Raw genomic sequence first — 22,301 nt, forward strand, 5'->3', positions numbered from 1 at the left:
CAAGTTATCTTGTTGTCATATTTTCTCGATCACGTATCCATATACGATCACACAAAGTGTGAACCGATTTGTTGTATTTTCTCGACTCAGTCAATAGACAATCACTTTCGGAGAAAGGACTTATAAGTGGAAAAGTTTTACATTGAGATATATTTGGGTACCCTCGTCTTTTCAATTGATATCAGAGAAGGCAAACACGAAAAGATCTAACAATCTGTGTTTGGTGCGATCCAACCTATAAGATATGAGTCAAAATAAGAAAAGAAAAGCTAAACTTATGAAGAACTCAGTTAACGAATGTCAAGATAATGAGAATAATATCTCAGACAAGGTCAATGGAAATTAGTCTCGAAAGTCTTTTCGAAGATCAAAGAAAAAGTCTATAACTAATAACTTGATTGCGAATCAGGTTCCTAATCAGAAAATAATGAATCCGAAACTTAAACATGTTTTGGATCTGACTCCAATCTCTAGTGAAAAATCGTCTGAAGAGAGATTAGATTCACTAGACTTCCCAACTTATGGTTTTCGTAAAATGTTAGGAAGACTCTTCAAACATGTTGAAAGCTATGCAGAAAAGGGAAAAACCATTGATAGTCTATATGATGTCACATAACTTATTGTTGAATTAAACGTAAGAATATGTGAAGGAAAGTGAGAAACACTCAGTCTTTAAAATAATCTGGAAGATTATATGGAACAAAAATTGGCTTTATGCAATGAAGTTCATCAACAGAATACTGAGTGTGAAATTCTCAATCAATCGCTAGAACACTCACAGATCAGGAATAAGATCCTTATTGAGAAACTTCTTACTGTAACATGTCAAGAGGTATATCTAAACAGATGTTTATAAAAAACATCTCCAACAAGGAATGGATACCTTGAGAGGACATATAGAATGTGTTGAACAAGAGACATTAGCAAACTGTCGACTGGCAGATCTAGACCTCACGGGTTCAAGTTCAAAGAACATACCATCCTGGGAACAAGATGTAATCGAGGATATTGCATCTCACAATTTTCCTAACAAATAGGATGGGTTCAAAACCCACGAAAAGGAACATGATGTTGTTCAAAAAGGGAGAAGATCTCCTCTAGAGGTACTTGATGAGGAATTTCCTCATCCCAGTACTTAACCGCATTGGAATCTGCATCCTTACAATGCCCAATCTTCGGATGTAAGGAAGCACATATACCCAGGCATTTTGTATCCTGACAACTTCTCTTAATCAATATAGAGAACTTACACAATCTAACTAAAGATGCTTAATCTGTCTTCTAGTGTAGAAAAGTTGTCTTACAACAACTTGTGTAAGCGGGATAAATCTACTCCTATGAGAGTATCTTTAGATGTCTGATCTAAAAGGTTGATTCTTTCCAAAGAATCTTTGTGATTGACTAACATATTAGATGTGAAAATCTTTTCAAATCTGGTCAGAAATATTTATTTAAGGATGACTCCTATGTTTGGAATGTGTTAAAGGTATTTCTAGTATATGTACTCAACGTCTGAGAACTTATACTGAAGGATGTATTATCAAACCAGATCTCAAGCGAAACTTCTGAAAGCCTTGAGTGGAATGACTTCTAAGAAAACTGTCCTTCTTGATGATACCTTTAAGAAATCTGGTTGTGAAGATATAGAAAAAGAAAAGGAAGATGCCACTCATCTCCTTGTCTAAAACAGTTTGGATGCTAAGGTTGATATTATCAATCTACGTCAAGTCCTCCTCAGTACTATTGAAACTCATCATTGACAGGAAACACTACTAAGAACTGTTATCCGTAACGAAAGAAAGCTGGTTGAACTTGGAATCGGTAATAGGGAGTATGCTCGAAATATTAATCGAAAGGTTAATGCTTTAGCCTGTGAACATAATCAAAGTACTGTGTGCAGAATCTGAGATATCAGTCGAGATGTTGTTGATGAAGATCCCGAAAAATTTGAGGAAATTGAAGATGATCTTTGGAAAATCTGTTAAAAAATAGACATTAGTTTTTGATTAGGTCTATTATGAATAAAACTATCTTATTATGAATAAAATTATTTTATTTATAATTTTTCTTGTGATAGTTTTTGATTTACATAGCCTGTGCTTGAATGCTTTATCTTATTGCTATGTATGTGTATGGGATGTTTGATTTCGGTTTTCTAACCTTGATATTCGATCTCATATGTTGTGAACCCTTATGGTTTGGGTGACTTTTTGGTTTAGCAGGATTAAGTTCTAGCCCATGTTGGTAGGCTTTATCAAAGGATCATGAGGGGTTCTGATTGAAACAATATATGAAAAAGTCACAATATGTCGAATCATTTGGTTTAGTATAAAAGCATATGTGCTTCGGGGTTTTGCTTGAAATAGTTAAAAACCGGTTTTCAACCTTTCTCTGGTAAAGGTTGGTTGTTGTTATTCTTTTTTTTTGCATAAGGATGACAACATAATGATATTTCGATACAATTGTCTCTAGAAGAAGATGCAAACATATTGGAGAAGAGGATGCGAAATTTGAGGTAACAATCTTGTTAGTTAATTGTTTTCCTGTTTAAGAAAAGCCTGATTTTATTGCGTATATCTATTGTTTTTGCTTAACAAAATTTCGGTACAATTGATGTCTTATTCCATTATTTGTGTATGGATGTGTGTGTGATTCAATTGGTTCCGCTTAAGAAAAACTATTGTTATCTTGCTTATTGTGTGGTATCAATTGTTTAGGCTTACAAATTGTGGTGCTTTAATGTCTATGTTGTTTCAATTGCTTCCGGTTGAAGTGAATAATTATGCAAGTTGATTTATTTGGTTTCTATGAATTATTTATGGATTAACGAAAGAAAAAGGCTTTTGGGATGAATTGTTTAGTCCAATTCGATTCCGGATAAGAGAAACTAAGTTAAATCTGATCTTAGTTAGACTTATCAAAGTGGAGGTTTCAGTTATTCAAGTCTAATCGAATGCCTTAACAAGAAATGCTAGGTAACTAACCTAGTACTTGTCTTGTTTAAAAGTTAAAGGTATAAGTCATATGCATAATTAGAACCTAATGAAAAAAATAGAGTTATCTTTATTTTGGTCTTATCGAACAAGCGATTGTATTTGTACAATCGATTTAGCAAAGGAACTTATAACCCTGGAGAATGGTGGTTTGTCCCATCATCGACTCTTTCTGTAATGATGCATCTTTTCCTTAATATATAATATCTTTTTCTTTGTCAAAAAAGATAAAAACTCCATTTAACGGGGTTAGGATTAAAAGAGGCTTCCATTTAATAACAAAATATAGGAGAAGCTTGTAACCCCTTTTATGTAGTAAATAATGTTTCCGATAACATATTGAAAGGCATGGACATGTACCACTTTGTTATTATTATACTGCAATTCCAAAAGATGTATGTTTATGAGTTGTTACCAGAACTTATTTCTACAACTGGAATCAGCGATCTGTTCTTTTAGTTTGTTAGATATGTCAGTTCAAAATTTTACAGAGAAATATAAAACCGGATCAATATAATTAAAACATCTTTTTGTGGGGCTTTGTAATTAGAAACTAATGCTAACTTTTTTCTTTTTTCTTTTTTTCTAGGCTAAAACCGGATCCAGCCCCCTACCCAAATCCATCCAGTTGGACTGGTCCCACTGTTAGACCCAACCCCGCCAAACTCCTCTATACAACCAATTTGAATACAAATTAAATCCAAACCTGTACGTTGGGTATTGAACCACTAACTTCCTCTTTACTAGAGTTGATGGGATATACCACTGAGCCATTCCCTTAATCCCTTAATGCTAACCCTTCGTATAGTACTAACTCCGTCTTTAAAAAAAAACAGAACTCTTTAACTGTTTAAATGTTATCTATGAAAAAATGAAAGACCCACTTTTTATAGGAGTAAAGAAATATGACCAAACTTTTTTTAATGGGAAAATACGAATAAAATTAAGAAATATTTCCTTTGTCTTTTTTTACTCGTCCTCTATTCTATTTTGGTATGTCTGTTTTTATCTGCTCGCTTCTGTTTACAAACATATTTTGTCGTTAAACTATCAAATATTCTCAAATTTTAATAATTAAGCATGCTCAAGATTTTTTATTATCGATACCTATTAGCGGTCTCAATCAGTGCCTCGGCCCTCGACAGTTCCGAGTTGTGCTCTCTTATAGACTTGGTATCCCTTTGTTTGTTGAGGATGGTTTATGCCCATGTTGTAACCGATCTATGAACATTTTCGGAGACCATGCGCTTCATTGTGATAAGGATGTTGGTTGCAAGTTTTGACATGATTTTGTTCGTGATATTGTAGTTGACATTTGTTACAAGGCTGGTGTAACTGTGCGTAAGAAGATCAGCGATCTGTTCTATTAGTTTGTTAGATATGTCAGTTCAAAATTTTACAGAGAAATATAAAACCGGATCAATATAATTAAAACATATTTTTGTTGGGCTTTGTAATTAGAAACTAATGCTGACGTTTTTCTTTTTTCTTTTTTGCTAGGATAAAATCGGATCCAGGCCCCTACCCAAATCCATCCAGTTGGACTGGTCCCACTGTTAGACCCAATCCCGCCAAACTCCTCTATACAACAAATTTGAATACAAATTAAATCCAAAAACCTTTACGTTGGTTATTGAACCACTAACTTCCTCTTTACTGGAGTTGATGGGATATACCACTGCGCCATTCCGTTAATCCCTTAATGCTAACCCTTCGTATAGCACTAACTCCGTCTCTAAAAAAAACAGAACGCTTTAACTGTTTAAATGTTATCTATGAAAAAAAATGAAAGACCCACTTTTTATAGGAGTAAAGAAATATGACCAAACTTTTTTTAATGGGAAAATACTAACAAAATTAAGAAATATTTCCTTTGTCTTTTTTTACTCGTCCTCTATTCTATTTTGGTATGTCTGTTTTTATCTGCTCGCTTCTGTTTACAAACATATTTTGTTATTAAACTATCAAATATCCTCAAATTTTAATAATTAAGCATGTTCAAGATTATTTATTAGCGATACCTATTAGCGGGCTCAATCAGTGCCTCGGCCCTAGACAGTTCCGAGTTGTGCTCTGCTATAGATTTGGTATCCCTTTGTTTGTTGAGGATGGTTTATGCCCATGTTGTAACCGACCTATGGACATTTTCGGAGACCATGCGCTTCATTGTGCTAAGGATGTTGGTTGCAAGTTTCGACATGATTTTGTTCGTGATATTGTAGTTGACATTTGTTACAAGGCTGGTGTAACTGTGCGTAAGGAGGTATCTCTTGGTATTCATTCAGATGATGGCAAAGACTTGAGGCCTGCTGATATTCTTGTTCTCAGTTGGGTCAGGATGTTTGTATGGATGTCACTGGGGTTTCTCCTTTCACTGGTGATGGTGTCCGCTCTTTTGTCCTAGGAAAGGCCATTTCTAACACAGTTTCTAGAAAACACACTAAATATTTGGACAAGTGTACTTCTTTGGGTTATGGTTTGGGTGTTCTAGCCTTCTCTACTTTAAGGGAGCTTGGAGACGATACTTTGTGTTTTTTCAAGCGTCTAAAAAATTGTTTAGCCAGTAATGGTGCTAGTAGTGGTTTTCGTAGTTTTATCTTTCATAGATTAGGCGTTGCTATTCAAAGAGGAGTCGGAGCCCAGCTTGTTGCTAAGCTTCCATCCAAAAGTTTTGTATGAAAAATAATAATAATACATCATATTTATTAAAAAAAATTAATAAAATTATTTTTAATATAATCCTAATCCAAAATCTTAAACAAGATCCTTATATATAAATAAACAATTTAATATCTTTTCTATTAACTTTCGTTCATTTTTTAACAAAAATATTTATGACTATAACCAAAAATAAAATTGATAATATAACCAAAATTAGCGAATAATTTATACATTACATATGTTAGTTTTTTTTAATTATAAATAATAATTAAGCAAACTCTTATCTTTTGGTTTTTTTGAGAAAGATGTATTCAGAGGGATGACTGTTAATCAAGTCCTCTTTGATTGGGAAACTTCCATTCATGTTTAATCCGCAGTGAATGGGTATTTCTTTTATTTTCTCTTTAAAATATAACCATCTTTACTCAAAAAAAAGAAGAAAAAAAACTGACGGATAAAAAAAAGACGAATGGAGTAGTGTTTTTGGTTACATCTTGAAGGACACGGTTCAGGCATCATTTTGTTTATGGGCTTCCACTAACTCCACGTTGTCGAACAAATGAGTACTGTTTTCGTATTTCTAAATTAAGAAAACAAATATTACGTAATCAGAGTATTTGATTTATTATTTTATTTTAGTTTCTTCTTCTTGATTGAGTCCAAACTCCAACGTGCGTGGGTTAATATAACACAAAATTGGTTAAAAAAATCAAAATTAACAATTTCTGGGTGAAATGAACACTTAGATTTTGATATTGTTTAAATGGAAAAAAATGTAAAAATAGACAGGATGTAACCAGTTTCATCGTGCCCATTTTCAAATATTTTTTCTTATTTTTAATTTACACAGGATGTATCCAGTTTCATCTTGCTATTTTTTAAATTTAAGCTAGGATGAAACTGGTTTCATCCTTACTATTTTTTTTTGGCCATTTTATCCAAATTATTTTTTACTCGTCCATTTGAACCGTGATTTAAAAATATTTGGACAAATGATCCATTTTCCGTTGATGTAACGTGGCAGAGGCTTAAGCAGTGGAAGAGAATGTCAATTTAAAGGCATAAAGGGTGCCACTGTCGTGACATGCTTTGAAAATGGTACGAATATTAGCGACCTTTTGTACATATTCTTGGACAGGCTTGCTCAGATCGAATTAGTACTGTTTCCACCTCAAAAATCCTCCAATTTCAACTACATACCGCTAAGCGCAGCTGAATAGTTCTCTATCCATCGTCGTGTCCTCAATCTCAATGACATACATTTAATTCAGACTCATCATAAAATTCCCTCTATGATTCAAGATAACAATATATTATCGATATGAACTGGTCAACCAATTTTCACTATATAAATGGGATTAGAGGTCTCTCTATTCATCGTAAGTTCAGCAAACAACAACTTGTTAAATATTTTTAGTTTCTCCCTTGCCTCCATTGCTCATCATGGCACGGCTATCGGTTTCTCTAGTTTCTGCTTTAGCCTTCTTTTTTGTAGTCAAGGTTGCATTGGATGAGTACGAGCCATATACTTCCAAAGAAACTTCCTACGAGAAACCAATTGTGGAAGCTACTGTCAATGTATATCATCCTAAACCAACTTACGTCATCCCAAAGGTCTACCCATCACCAGCTTACGTCGTTCCCAAAGTTTATCCATCGCCAGCTTACGTAGCTCCCAAATATGATGTTCCTAAAGTTTACCCATCACCAGCTTACGCTGCTCCCAAAGTCTACCCATCACCGGTTTACGCTGCTCCCAAAGTCTACCCATGACCAGCTTACCATTCTCCTAAATATGTCGCTCCCAAAGTTTATCCATCACCAGCTTACGTCTCTCCCAAATATGCCTCTCCCAAAGTTTACCCATCACCAGCTTACGTCGCTCCCAAAGTCTACCCATCACCAGCTTACCATTCTCCTAAATATGTCGCTCCCAAAGTTTATCCATCACCAGCTTACGTCTCTCCCAAATATGCCTCTCCCAAAGTTTACCCATCACCAGCTTACGTCGCTCCCAAAATGTACCCATCACCAGCTTACGTTGCTCCCAAAGTGTACCCATCTCCATCTTACGTAGCTCCTAAATATGTGTACGCATCACCACCACCACCAGCTTACGTCGCTCCCAAAGTGTACCCATCGTCAGCTTACGTCTCTCCCAAAGTGTACCCATCACCAGCTTACGTTGCTCCCAAAGTGTACCCATCTCCATCTTACGTAGTGTGAACGCTCAAATCACGAAGGCATCCAAACGCTCACAACCAATCATCGTAATCTAGAGTGATTTGTGATGATGATATCTTAGTGTTGATTCCTTGGCTCAAAACCTTCGGGTTTATCACAGCCTCATCTAACAACTCCATGCGGGGCGTTTGCGCACGGGATATAGGTAAAAACAAAGAAAACAATACATACAAGTAAAGATCCATGGGGTTAGGCAAATATAAAGTGCTGAAAATAAACAAGACCGAGGTTTACGTGGTTCAGTACTAAGGCCTACGTCCACGGGGTTTGTTGTTTTACTATGTTCTTCACGGTTACAAGAGTAGTCGAATGACTTTTGGGGTTTACATGTATTTTCTCTTCTAAAGGATTAACTTACACTCGAAATCTCTCTCTCCTTTCCTTCCTGATTTTTCCGATCTCCCTTCCTCTTGGTGGAGAGGGGGTATTTATAGGGTTAGAGTGTGGGACCCCTCTCTGAAGGCCGTTGGAACCTTATCTTCTAGTGTCTTGTGTCCATCACGCAGAGGTCTGCGTTTGCCATTTGATCACGCAGAGACATCCTCGCTCGTCCCACGGGTTGATCGACACGTATACTGCTCAGAGTATTTAATGAGGGTAGTTGAGATGCCTGCTCGTGTCAGACAAGTGTCTTCTGCCCCTGTCACGTCCGTGTCAGTAACTTTCTCTCCACCGTTGATCTTAGCTTCTTTTGGGGATGAGATAAAGTAACTCCTTGGGGTTTATTTGGTGTTCCGTAGTGCATCGTATTTTGATGTCTTGGCCTGCATGCTTTCCACGTATCTTTCTATATACACGTGTCTGATGGTGGGATATATGTATACACAATTTGCCCCTTTTCTTCGGGCTTGAATGTTTAATGGGTGCATTGAAGAAAACAGTCATTGCATATTCTTCTATCTCTCCTAATAACTTTTCCTAGATACTTGGGCACGTCTTTTATTTGTGCATTAACTGCTCATGTAACGGGCACGTTTCCCATTCCTCCATTAATTTCCTTTTCTTTCTTTCGGGTATATTAAGGAGAGAAAGAAAATTAATTTCATTCTTCCTAAACATTCTCTCGGTTTTCATTCTTCGTTCTTCAACCCTTAAATTCTCTGTCAGTATTCATTCTTCCGCCCTTAAATTCTCTGTCAGTCTTCATTCTTCAGCCCTTAAATTCTCTCCACCTTAGCATTAATCACGCTTGCCTCCTCTTTATTTCTGATTTGTTCTTTCTGCTGCTGTTTTTGCTCGTAAGTTTTTCTTTTCCTTGTTTCCACGGTTTTACGCTATGTTGATTTGTAAATTTTCTGCTACCGTTTTTCCTTGTTTGTGATGAAGAACTTCTTTTAATGCTTGCATGCTAGTTTGCCCCTGTTCTTCGTCTTAAATCAAGGAGGCCAATGTTTTCTTGTATTGATTGAGCTTTTCAGGGTAGTGACTTTATGGAATTTTGAGCATGTATGCTAATTTTAGGGTTTCTGCGTTATCCTGTGTGGATTGATATTTATGTGGATTTTTGATCGTTGGTAATGTCCTTGAGTTTGTTTTTGACTTGTTTATGATTAATCTTTTCGCAGTCATGTCTGACCGTCCGCGGCTTCCGTATCAGACTCCTGGTTCTGGTCTATCGAGATCTCCTCCGCGTATAGAGTCTCAAGATGATGTTCGTAGAAGTCGAGTTTCTTCTGGGGCGAAGGCCTCATCTTCTAGGGAAGAGATTTCTTCGACAAATCCTTATGGGGCTCGAAAAGTCTTCGATCGCGCGGTGTCGCGTCCTCGTGATGATGTTAGGAGTACGCAGGCACCGACTCGTGCTGTCGCTTTTGATGTTCCTCCTCTACGTTCTGTAGTGCCCGAGCATCATCTGCCGCCCCCTCCTACAACTTTTAAAGGGAAGAATACGAAAGGTGGTGTTCCGAGGGAAGAATCTTCAAAAAATCCTTCTTTGAAGAGAAAGGCTTCCGAGGCGTTCATTGGTTCATCCGGTCCCGCCGAGGAGGATGATGCTGCCCCACTGATACGCAGCGTTTCAGTCAGCAAGAAAAAAGTAACGTTCAAGCATATTGATCTCGAAATTTTCAAGGAAAAGCATGAGCTTCAAGCTTCGAGGTTCAGCCTTCGGAATCTCGCTGCTCCTCGGGGCGAAATTCGTCTGTTAAATGAGGTCAGCGATGCCAAGCTGAAGTATGTTCCCGGCACGGAGGGGTCTAGTCAGCGGAAACTTTTCCCAGCCCACGAGAGGATCAAGCGCGACCATGACTACGAGTGGCACGCTACCGTTATCGAAGTTGTTGGTCCATGGGCGTACGGTTGGATCCCTGGTCCACGCGGTTGGCGTCCTACTGAGAGTAGCAAGCCACGTGAATCTCCTCCTGCTCGTTATGGAGATTTCTGTCCCTGGCGTTTAAACTTCGCAGGTATGAATTTTCCTTATGCCCTTGACGTTGTTGAGGGAGACGAGGAGGAAGGTTCTGGTGCTATACTTCCACCGAGGAGTGCCTCGACTGCTCAGGTACGCGGATTCTAGCTGCGCTTCTCCTTCTTTAGAAATTCAACTGTTCGGGAAAAATAATTCTTTTTGTGGTGTTGGTTTTCAGGTGTCGAAGAAGAAAAAGATTAATCCGAAGCAGTCTTCTACCATTGTGATGGGTGAGGCTGAGGCCCATGAAGAAGTTACAAGTCCGGTGAACGAAGAGTTTGCTGAGGATGAGGAGATTACAGATGGGGAGGAACGTACGGGTACTTCCCCTATCAATGTCGAAGAAGAGGTCTGTGTGGGTCATGATGGTGATGAAGGGAGAAACAACGCCGTGGTAGCTGATGACGGTGTTATTGGTGATATTTCTGTCCCTGCTGGGGATGCCGCGGATACTCTCCCCACCCTTTCTCAAGAGTTTTCTTTTGACCGGATGTATTCCACGTGGGAGTTCTTAGACGATGCCCTCGATTTTCCTGAGGACTTCTCTCTACTTTCCCCCAATGATGATTGGGATGTGCTCGGGGGTGCTGGTAACGGAGACGCTGCTGTTCAAGATGGTGGCGCGGAGGAGCATGGTGCGCATGTTGGTGCCGACGTTTGTGCTGAAGGGGCCGTGTCAGAAAAGGGGAAGTCGGTGATTGATTCGCCTGCTGCGGATCTTCCTCATTCGCTGACATCTGAGGGTGAGGACGCCATAACGGATTGGCTCAAGGAAAAGAATCTGCTATTTGTCCCTCATCCCGCCCCTGTTGTTGCTGGTGAAAAGGATTCTGATGCGTATACCCGTCGTATGATGGAAATGTCTTCCAAGGCGCGGGTGTCTGAGGCCTGGGGAAGAAATTTGAGTGTTCCCGAAGCTACCCTTGTGTCGGAGCCTCCTACTTCCGTTGCAGATATGATGGCCATAGCCGACGGGTATCAATATGGCTTTCCTCAGCAGCGTGTCTTGGAGGTAAATTTTCGTACATACTTCTACGTGACGATCCAATTCTTCGGTGAAATAATGTTTTTCGTCTTGATGTGTAGATGATGAGGAGTGAGCATTGTAACCACGTGCTGTATCATTTCTTCAAAGCGAAATCTCTGAAGCTCGAGGCTAAGCTTCGTCACAGAGAAAAGGAATTATCTGCGGCTGAGGTGGAAATAGAAGAGCTGAAGAAAAGCCTCAAGGAGAAAGAAAAGTTGGGTGAAGCGGAGGCCGGTCTTCATTCAGAGCTTGTTGTTGTTCACGCTGAGTTAGAGCAAACTCGCGGCCAAGTTTCAGCTTTCACAGGTTTGGTTCTTTTTGGTCTTTTTCCCTCGCAGTGTGTTGTCATTCCTCTATTTCTTAGTTGTTCTGTCTGAGTCTCCCCACCCTATCTCCAGTGGGTGGCGTCCCCGAGCTGATATGGCTTCGAAATGAAAGAGCACGAAAAAGATCTCGTATTAAAGATCTTGTTGAGAAAATTAAGAGTGAAGCCAAGAAATGGGATGCTCGGGCTGAGGTATGGCGCGCAAGGCATGTTCAGATGGTCGACATGCAAAATCTGTATAACCATGACCGTGCTTTATTTAATGGTACGCTGCTGTGGACACGTGATAGTCTGCGGGAATTCCGTGAGCGTACTTCTTTGTTGGAGTCTAGGATACAACTTCTGGAAGAGGAATTACAAAAGGCTCGATCCCTCCCTTTTCCAGGAGTTGAGGATAGTGTGCGGTGTCTTGTCAGATAAAGGGACAATGCCCGTGCCGAAGCCGATGCTCTAAGCAAGGACCTTGCCGCGTCCCGCGTTGAAGTAGCTCGTCAGGCTGAGTCTGAGAGAAATCTTGAAGTGTGTATGTACAGATTGAGCAAGGGGGTATCAGAGATAAACAAAGAAGTCGACCATCTTCGTCACATGGATTCGATGAAGCAGGTAGAATTAGATGCCATTCAATTTACTCTCACCAACCTTCAACTAGATTATAAGAAATTATCCGCGGAATATGACCATCTTGATGAAGCGCGAGATGCGGTTGTTAATGAGTATGAAGAAGCTTCGGCTTGTGTCGAAGGTATAACCCTATTCCATCGAGTGTGATTGTGTCTTTTCTGTGCTAACTCCCTGGTGTTGTCTTTTTCAGAACTCGAGGGACAACTTCGCGTTACAAATGAAAAACTTGAAAAGGCTCAATCTTCCTTAGCGCAGCAGGAAGAACAGACTAAGCATTTTAAGAGTTTGGCGGCATCCCGCGAAGAGGCCGTCGGTGCTGCTTCTAAAGAAGTGAATCGTCTGTCTTCATTGTTATCCCAAGCCCAACAGCGAACGACAGTTATTAAGCACAAGGCTCGGTGTCAATTGGATGAGGAGACGAACAAGATGCTAGAGAAGATAGAACTTGGCCTAAAGAACGAGCATGGTCTTGTGAAGAACTATCTGCGTCGTCCAGTTCCTTCTTCCTTGCCTGTCTCCTCGGGACCCTCATCTGGTGGGAGCGTCCCTTCAAGTCTTCGGAACAATCCTGCTGATGGGGCGGCATCATCTAGGTAGAGACCGCAGCATTTTGTAGAGACTGCGGCGTCATTATCCTTCCACTTTTTGTAATCATGTAAAAAGAATATTTTTTGCTAGTATCATGTAAAAGGAATATTTTTTGATGTGTACTCTCCTTGAATTGGCCTTCCACTTTTTGTAATCGTCCTTTATGAAATGGATCGTTTTCTTGATATACCTGCAATGTTGGTTTATTTTTATTTTAAGCATTGTGATGAAAGACTCTAAAAATAAAGAAGGATTTTAAGTGTTTGGGTGCGATCCCGAAGGGAGGTACCTTCGTGATCGGCTTGAGACCTGTCACCCCGCTGGCGAACCCTTGGCCAGAGGATTCCCATACGGTGGGGGCCGAGGCAACGTTCTAGGATATGGGGTTAAAAATTTTACATACACCCATTCCGTCGACCCGTTTCCTTAAGATTGGTTGGGTATCTCTTTCTGCTGGGTGCCTTCCCCCTGGTCTTACACTTATGGACACTGACGGTGGAGCCCTGAGAGATTGTAGATTAACTACTTTCCCCAATATTGTCGATAGGTTTAGTAGATACATAGAAAGCTTGTTTGATTGGTAGGTTGAGGCCTGCAATTCCTCGTCCAGAGATAGAAACATGTAGAGTGGTCACGCTCCCTTCTTCTTCTGGTACCCTTCACGCAGTTGCAAGGTTGCGTTGCCCCTATGGGAAGTATGGTTTGAGCCACTTATCATTCCAAGGATGTCGGAGGACTTCGCCTTTCAGATTACGAAGGTAGTAGGAACCGCTTCCCGCAATATCATGTATTATAAAAGGTCCTCCCCAGGTAGGTGCTAACTTTCCCCATCTCTTCTCTCGTTGATACTGTGGGATTGTTCTCAACACATACTACCCCTCTATAAAATTCCGGAGCTTTACCTTTTTGTTGTACTCCCTTGCAAGTCTTCGTTGGTAATTTTCCATCTTCTGCAATGCTGCTTCCCTTCTTTCTTCTAGGTCGTCCAATCTCTCTAACATCATGTCTGTTGTGATATTTTTCTCCCACGCTTCGGTATTTGTGGTTGGCATGAGTATCTCTGTAGGGATGACTGCTTCAGCCCCATAAGTGAGAAGAAACGGGGATTCCCCAGTGGCGGATCTTCGCGTTGCCCTGTATGCCCATAACACATTGTGCAGCTGTTCACACCATCTCCCTTTATGCTCGTCTAATTGTTTTTTGAGTATAAGGGAGAGGGTCTTGTTGGTAGCTTCCGATTGTCCGTTGCTTTGAGGGTATATGGGGGTGGACTTGTTCTTTCTTATCTTGAAAGTATCGAAGAGCATGTCTATATTTTTCCCCTGTAATTGCTTACCATTATCAGACACAATTTCAGCGGGTATACCGAATCTGCAAATGATGTTCTGGAATATGAAAGTAAACACATCCACGTCTCTGATCCTGGCCAAGGCCTTAGCCTCCACCCATTTACTGAAGTAGTCCGTGGCTACTATCAAAAATCGTCTTTTCCCTGATCCTTCGATGAAAGGCCCGACGATGTCTACGCCCCATTTTTCAAATGGCCACGGGCTATCGACGGAGTTTAACATTGTTGCCGGCGCGTGGATATTTTTGGCGAAGAGCTGACATTCTTCACACCGTCGGGACATCCTCGCGGCATCCTGTATCATTGTCGGCCAGTAATATCCTTGCGTTTTTGCTTTGTCAGCTAGTGATCTCATGCCGCTATGATTCCCCGCGTCACCATAATGGATATCGTTTAGAATTCGATGCCCCTCTTTCCGGGACAAGCAACGTAGTAATGGTCCGAGGAAGGATTTCTTGTACAGGACCCCATCCCGAAGATCATATCTTCCTACTTTGGAGAGTATCTTCCTAGCTTGTTTCTGATCCGCACGTAAGCTTCCCTTTTCGAGAAACGCATGGATCATCACTCTCCAGTCATCTTCGTTGCTGAAGTCTTCATCTTGATTTGCTCTTGACAGGATATCTTCTTCGTCAAAATCGTTATGGATGTCTTCTCCTACCTGGTCTTCGATATTTTCTTCCACTGTATCTTGATTGGTAGCGAAGGAGAATTGAGATGCAATCGAAGGCTCGTATACCCTTGATATTTTAATAGCTTCGACGTTTTTATCCCTCAGCATGGATGATATATATGCTAGGGCATCCGCGTGCCTGAGGTCCCTTCTGCATAAGTGCCGGAACTTGATGTTCGGGATTTGCGATGCCAATGTTTGGACCAAGGCCATGTAAGCTGAGAGGGTGTCATCGTACACATTATACTCAATCCCTATTTGCCGTATGACAAGCTGCGAATCACTTGTCAGCCTTACATCGGTTACCCCCATCTCTATTATTATACGGAGGGCATGTACGACAGCTTCGTATTCAACGATGTTGTTGGTATGCTCTTTGAATTCTAACCTAAGTGCCTGTATAATCCTTTCTCCGGTTGGGGTGATGATGACAATGCCTATTCCTGCTCCTTCCTTATTTTTGGATCCGTCGACGAAGACTTCCCATTGTTTTGACTCGCGGGTTCGAGGATATCCATTGGATCCTTGTTTTCTTCCTCGCCTTCTGGTATTCCCTTAATCTCTTCGTCGTTGTCAAGGGGGAGGTCTGCTAAGAAATCCGCCAGAACTTGGGACTTCCGAGAATGTTGAATTTCATGAATGATGTTGAATTGGTCCAGATGGGTGTTCCATTTGGCTATTCTACCCACTTTTCCCGTGCTTTTGAGGACTGCTTCCAATGGTGCTTTGCATGGGACCCTGACGAGGTGAGTTAGGAAGTAGGTTCTCAGCTTTTGAGTAGCCCATACCAATGCGAGGATGAGATGTTTGATCTTGGTATAGTTCCTTTCCGCAGAATTGAGGGTCTTGCTGACGTAATAGATAGGCTGTTCTATCTTCGTATTGGTTTTGACCAACACTGCGCTGACTGCGTCTTCTGTTGCTGCTATGTACAATGCCAAAACCTCATCAGGATCTGGCTTCTGCAGGATCTCAATTGAAGATAGGTGTTCTTTGATTTTTTGGAATGCTTCCTCGCATTCAACGGTCCATTCGAACCTGCTCCCTTTTTTGAGAATATTGAAGAAATGTTTGCATTTGTCCGAGGATCGGGAAATAAATCTTCCCAAAGCTGCTATGGATCCATTGAGTTTCTGTACTTCCTTTAAATTCTTCGGGGATGGAATTTCTACTATGGCCTGAATATTTGCTGGGTCTACCTCGATGCCCCTTTTTGTTACCAGATACCCGAGGAATTTCCCCGAGGTGACACCGAAAGTACATTTCTCCGGATTCACTTTCATGTGATGTTTTCTCATTGCTTCGAAGATATTTCTCAGATCCTGGTGGTGATCTTTGCGCAGCTTACTTTTGACGAGCATGTCGTCAATGTAGACTTCTAAGGTTCCTCCAATCCATGGCTTGAAGATAGCATCGACCATTCTTTGGTATGTTGCCCCTGCGTTTCGAAGTCCGAAGGGCATTCTAGTGTAGAAATAAAGGCCATGTGGGGTATAGAACGCTGTGTGTGGCTGATCTTCTTCTGCCAGGGCTACTTGGTTGTAGCCAGAATGTCCATCCATGAATGACAGTTCTTCATATCCTTCTACTGCTTCTACCAGCTGATCTATGCTTGGCAGGGGATAGCTGTCCTTTGGACATGCCTTGTTGAGATTAGTAAAGTCGATGCATATTCTAACCCCTCCATTTTTCTTAGGAACAATGACCATGTTGGAGATCCAGGTAGGGTACTTGACTTCCTTGATAAATCTTGCGTGTAGTAGTTTCCGAAGTTCTGTTTCTACTGCCTCGTGATACTCTGGAGCTACTTTTCGTATTTTTTGCCTGAACGGGGGCGTGCCCGGTTTGATGCGTAGCTCGTGTTGGATTACTTTCGGGTCAATCCCCGGCATATCTCCTAGCTTCCAGGCGAACACATCCGCGTATTCCTTAAGTAATTTGGTTAAAGAATCTTCTCTTCCTTCGTCCATTATGGTCCCTATTTTGATCATCTTCGGGATTTCTTCCGTTCCTATGTTGATTTCTTTTACGGGCTCCACTGGTGTGAACATAGGCTTCGGATTTCGGAGGACTGGGACGTTCTTTAATTGCTATTTAGCGTGTTTCTGTCCTTCGTTGGTTGTTGAAGTACTTGTCTCTGTGCTTAGGACATTATCATCTTTCGTCAAGCCCTTCCCTGTAGTTTCCTTGAGGAACAGGTCTATGGCCTTCTCTTTCGCGGTTTCTTTATTTTTTACTCTTCGTATTTTTCTCTGCTCTTCTTACTCGTTTTTGATATGATCCTGAGTGGCCTGGCACTCTCTCGTAGTGACCCGATCTCCCTTGATTTCCATTACTCCCTAAGGTGTTGGGAATCTGAGATATTGGTGGTACGTTGCCGCAACTCCTTTGAGTTTATGTATCCATTTTCGTCCAATAATGGCGTTGTAGGGGGATGGGGTGTCCACCACACTGAATCGGGTTTCTAATTTCATGGGCCCTGCGTTAACCTGCAACACGATGTCTCCCAAGGGCTTCGTGGGTGCTCCATTGAATCCGTAGATGGTGTAATAAGAGGTCATTAACTGTTCATCATGGAGTTTCATCCGTTTGAATGTATCGTAAAATAGGACGTTTACGGAGCTTCCCCCGTCTATGAGGATCTTTTTGAGGTTACATCCAGCTACTGGTAGTGTTAGGACCAAGGGATCGTTATGGTCTTCCATATCTTCTTCGATATCTTCGGCATCGAAGATAATAGGAGATTCCATCCACTCTTCGTGCTCGTCCACCTCTATCCCATCGACCTTATACAATTCGCAGCGGTCTTCGAATTGCTTCCGTAACCTCTTTCCTATCTGCGCTGTAAGTGAGGGCCCTGTGGCTTCAGAACACGAGATGGTGTTGATTGTGCGGTTTCCTTCCGGAAGTTGGACTGGTTTGGTTCGTTTGGATCTATCCTCGGTAATATCCTTTCGTACGTAATGTTTGAGCTCTCCCGCATCAGTTAATTTTTGGATCATTATTTTAAGGTTCTTGCATTTTTCGGTTTGGTGTCCGTTGAAACAATGATATTCACAGTAATCTTTAGACTTCTAGGATCTCGGGGGATGCTTTCCCTTAGACCATGGCCACTCCAGGTTTTCCCTCCCTTTGATCTCTCGTAGGATATGAGCATAGCTAGCGTTGAGTTTCGTGTAAACTTGATCTTCGAATTTTCGGTCACCTGTTCTTCGTTCATCCCTTCGTTCCTTCCTATCTTCGTGAGGTCTCTCCACTGGGCAACTCCTTTTGGCCCCATTGGTTTGTTCTGCTGAATTGGTGTGGTGAGATCTCTGCGGATATGCCCTCGGGTTTTCCCGTTGAATTTTTTCAAGTCGAGCGTGCTTTTCAATAATTATTCGAAGATCTCCCTCTGTCTTAGGCACGCTTCCATGAATCTCAACAAATAGTGGACTCATTCGGTCTAATCCCCATTTGTAGCAATTGATGCTTACCACTGGGTCCACGCTCCCTATGGCTTGGCAGATCTTGTGCCATCTGTTAGTGTATTCCCTCGTGGTTTCCTTATAGCCAATCTCTAGTGAGAAGAGCTTATCCATTCCGGTGTTTACAGTCTTGTTGTACATGTATGTTCTTAAGAATTTTTCTGCGAGTTGGTCGTATGAGTGGATGGAGTCTGGTGGCAGATTATCAAACCAGGATAATGCCGATCCCTTCAGGATTGACGGGAAGTATCTGCAGAGTACGGCGTCGTTCTGACCCCATCTAGCTAAGACACGGTTGTAATACCGAATATGTGCAGCAGGGTCGCTGGATCCATCATAGCATTCGAACGTTGGGACAGGGCATTTCAGCGGAATAGGGGTGTTGGCCAAGCGATGAGTTAAGGGCGTAGAGTTAGCTTATCTCATGACCTCTTCTAACCTCCCCCCACCTTGTCTACTTTTTAATTGCCTGATCTCGGCCATCATTTCATCTCGTAGCTCTTCCATCGCGCGGTGGTGCCCTAAGCTCTTCTGCTCGTTATAGTCTGATTCTCCATCGTCATAATCCGGGTCGGATAAGCTACTTCCCCTAGTCGCGTCTCCATTAGCCGCTATGACGACTCTTCGGTCTCGGTTTGGCTCTGGTGCTTTGGAATTTGCTTCATCAAGTTGTTGGATGGTCTTCGTGCTTAGAGCAATCCGATCCTTTAAATCTTGATTTTCTCTGGCCAGCAGAGCTACGGCATCTGCGTAAACCTGCTGGCTCTTCTTCAATTCTTCAAGCTCAGCCATCAGTTGATGTGATTGGTTGGACCCCTGATTGGGAGTCCCACCGCGTGCTACTACGGCCATGGTGCCGCATTCCTCTACGGTCTGCACTAAAGGTGGCAGAGGTTCAGCTTCGGTTGCTGGCATTTCCAAATCGGGGTGAGTGCCCCTCTGCGGTGCTAGAGCCGCCGGTATGGTTTGATTTTGATCATTTGTTGGTGGCATTCCGAAAGTTGGAAGGTGCACGGGTTGGTATGTTCTGGATTCCTCCACCCTTTCTCTTGGTTGATGAAATTGATTCATAGCACAAGTTTTGCTAGCCTCTGCAGCCTTCGGGACTACCACAGCCGCACCGTACTTTGTCGCCGCTGCTCTGAGAGCCGCGGTTGCAACTGAATTAGCGTTCATAGGTGAAGTGATTTCCGCAGTATCTTGCCTTTGACTGGTCATTTTAGCTTTGTCTCCTTTCTGCTTGCTTATGGTGATGACCGGGGTTGTCCTGGGTGTTTCCTTTGACAAAGCTTTGGATTTTCCTGCTTCCTGCGTCTTTTCCATCACGGGTCCTTTTTTCGACAATGAAATCTCGCAGAAACTCGCCTTCTTTACTCACAATCCGTTCTTTCTGCACAAGGGAATTTTAAACAGCGAAAAACGGGAATATCCGCGTGAATCGGGTTAGTTGGCGAAATATCTTCTTCCAGGAGAGGATTAATACATACGAGTTACAATACACGGGTTAAAGTTTTATTAAAGAGATCCTTTTAAAAAATGCAAGTAGATCCTTTAAAAAACTACGAAAACCCCCCTGAGAGACAGGTTCGCACGAGATCTAAAGAAAAAAGTAAATCCATGGATCAAAACAATAAATATTATCGAAGATAATAGGTGCGTTTTTTAATATAATAAAGTTAACAAATGATCTATACGGTCCGAGTTAATAAATCAGAGCAATCATATGCCAGTTTAAGATGAAATCACAGGACAAGATAAATCTTTTACCGGGACGAAGTCCTTGTTTCTAGCGCCAAATTGTGAACGCTCAAATCACGAAGGCATCTGAACGCTCACAACCAATCATCGTAATCTAGAGTGATTTGTGATGATGATATCTTAGTGTTGATTCCTTGGCTCAAAACCTTCGGGTTTATCACAGCCTCATCTAACAACTCCATGCGGGGCGTTTGCGCACGTGATATAGGTAAAAACAAAGAAAACAATACATACAAGTAAAGATCCATGGGGTTAGGCAAATATAAAGTGCTGAAATATAAACAAGACCGAGGTTTACGTGGTTCATCACTAAGGCCTACGTCCACGGGGTTTGTTGTTTCACTATGTTCTTCACGGTTACAAGAGTAGTCGAATGACTTTTGGGGTTTACATATATTTTCTCTTCTAAAGGATTAACTTACACTCGAAATCTCTCTCCCCTTTCCTTCCTGATTTTTCCGATCCCCCTTCCCCTTGGTGGAGAGGGGGTATTTATAGGGTTAGAGTGTGGGACCCCTCTCTGAAGACCGTTGGAACCTTATCTTCTAGTGTCTTGTGTCCATGACGCAGAGGTCTGCGTTTTCCATTTGATCACGCAGAGACATCCTCGCTCGTCCCACGGGTTGATCGACACGTATACTGCTCAGAGTGTTTAAGGAGGGTAGTTGAGATGCCTGCTCGTGTCAGACAAGTGTCTTCTGCCCCTGTCACGTCCGTGTCAGCTAACTTTCTCTCCACCGTTGATCTTAGCTTCTTTTGGGGATGAGATAAAGTAACTCCTTGGGGTTTATTTGGTGTTCCGTAGTGCATCGTATTTTGATGTCTTGGCCTGCATGCTTTCCACGTATCTTTCTATATACACGTGTCTGATGGTGGGATATATGTATACGCACGTAGCTCCTAAATATGTGTACGCATCACCACCACCACCAGCTTATGTCTCCCTCAAAGTATATCCATCACCAGCTTATGTCGCTCCCAAAGTGTACCCATCTCCAGCTTACGTAGCTCCCAAATATGTGTACTCATCATCACCACCACCAACATATGTAGCTCCTAAATATGTGTACCCATCACCACCGCCACCAGCTTACGTCGCTCCTAAAGTCTATCCATCACCAGCTTACGTCACTCCCAAAGTATACCCATCACCGGCTTATGTAACCCCCAAATATGTGTACGCATCACCACCACCACCAGCTTATGTTGTCCCTAAATACGTCGTTCCCAGAGTCTACCCATCACCAGCCTACGTCACTCCCAAAGTCTACCCAAGTACCCATCACCAGCTTATGTCGCCCCCAACTATGTCGCTCCCAAAGTCTTCCCATCACCAGCTTATGTAACCCTTAAATACATGTACTCATCACCACCACCACCACCAGCTTATGTTACTCCCAAATACGTCTCTCCAAAAGTCTACCCATCACCAGCTTATGTCGCTCCTAAAGTCTACCCATCCCCAGCTTATGTTGTTCCTAAAATCTATCCATCACCAGCTTACGTCGCTCTCAAATTCTACCCATCATCAGCGTACGTCGCTCCCAAAATCTACCCATCACCTGCATACGTCGCTCCGAAATACGTATATCCATCACCACCACCACCCGCTTACGTCACTCCCAAATATGCCAATCCATCTCCACCACCACCAGCAACATACTACTAAAAACCTCTCCGACCACTAAAGTACACCCCACCACCGTAATATTTTACCAAAGACTCCCATTATGACCTCATTTGTGTTCCCAATTAATTACAACAGTGACATGTTCTATCTAGCTCCTTCACATGCATCTACCTTTTTCTCCATTCACCGGATTTATTTAAATTTTGTGGTATTTCACATGTGTTTGCGGGAGTCATACTTTTGTTTATTTTGACAATCAACATCTTAAAGTAAAGGTTGATTGGTTTCATATCAACACATAATGGGTTGATTCCTTTTGATTTACTTTTATTTTTATTTTCTAAAAGATTCAGTATGTATGTGTGTGATTGGGTTTTGGTTTCTCTCGGGCGTAATATAATCTTTTATTGGTTCACACAATTTTTATTCTTTTTATATCCCTGCGGGTTATTGCTTATGAAATATATTGTATTAAAATTAATATGCATAACGGTCAACATGTATACACGAACCAGTTATTATGGCCAAACCTCGGTTATACCTCAAACAAAAAAGTTTC

The 22,301-nt window shown here is 41.6% G+C and overlaps 1 protein-coding gene across 1 annotated transcript; it reads left to right on the forward strand.

The window, feature by feature from the left end:
* The first annotated feature begins 20,993 nt into the window (after positions 1-20,993).
* LOC113345977 (extensin-2-like) lies at positions 20,994-21,458 on the forward strand. Its single transcript, XM_026589626.1, has one exon. The coding sequence runs from the start codon at positions 20,994-20,996 to the stop codon at positions 21,456-21,458; it is 465 nt and encodes a 154-aa protein (XP_026445411.1).
* The last annotated feature ends 843 nt before the right edge of the window (positions 21,459-22,301 follow it).

Source organism: Papaver somniferum, chromosome 1, assembly GCF_003573695.1.
Source record: "Papaver somniferum cultivar HN1 chromosome 1, ASM357369v1, whole genome shotgun sequence".
Taxonomy (NCBI): domain Eukaryota; kingdom Viridiplantae; phylum Streptophyta; class Magnoliopsida; order Ranunculales; family Papaveraceae; genus Papaver; species Papaver somniferum.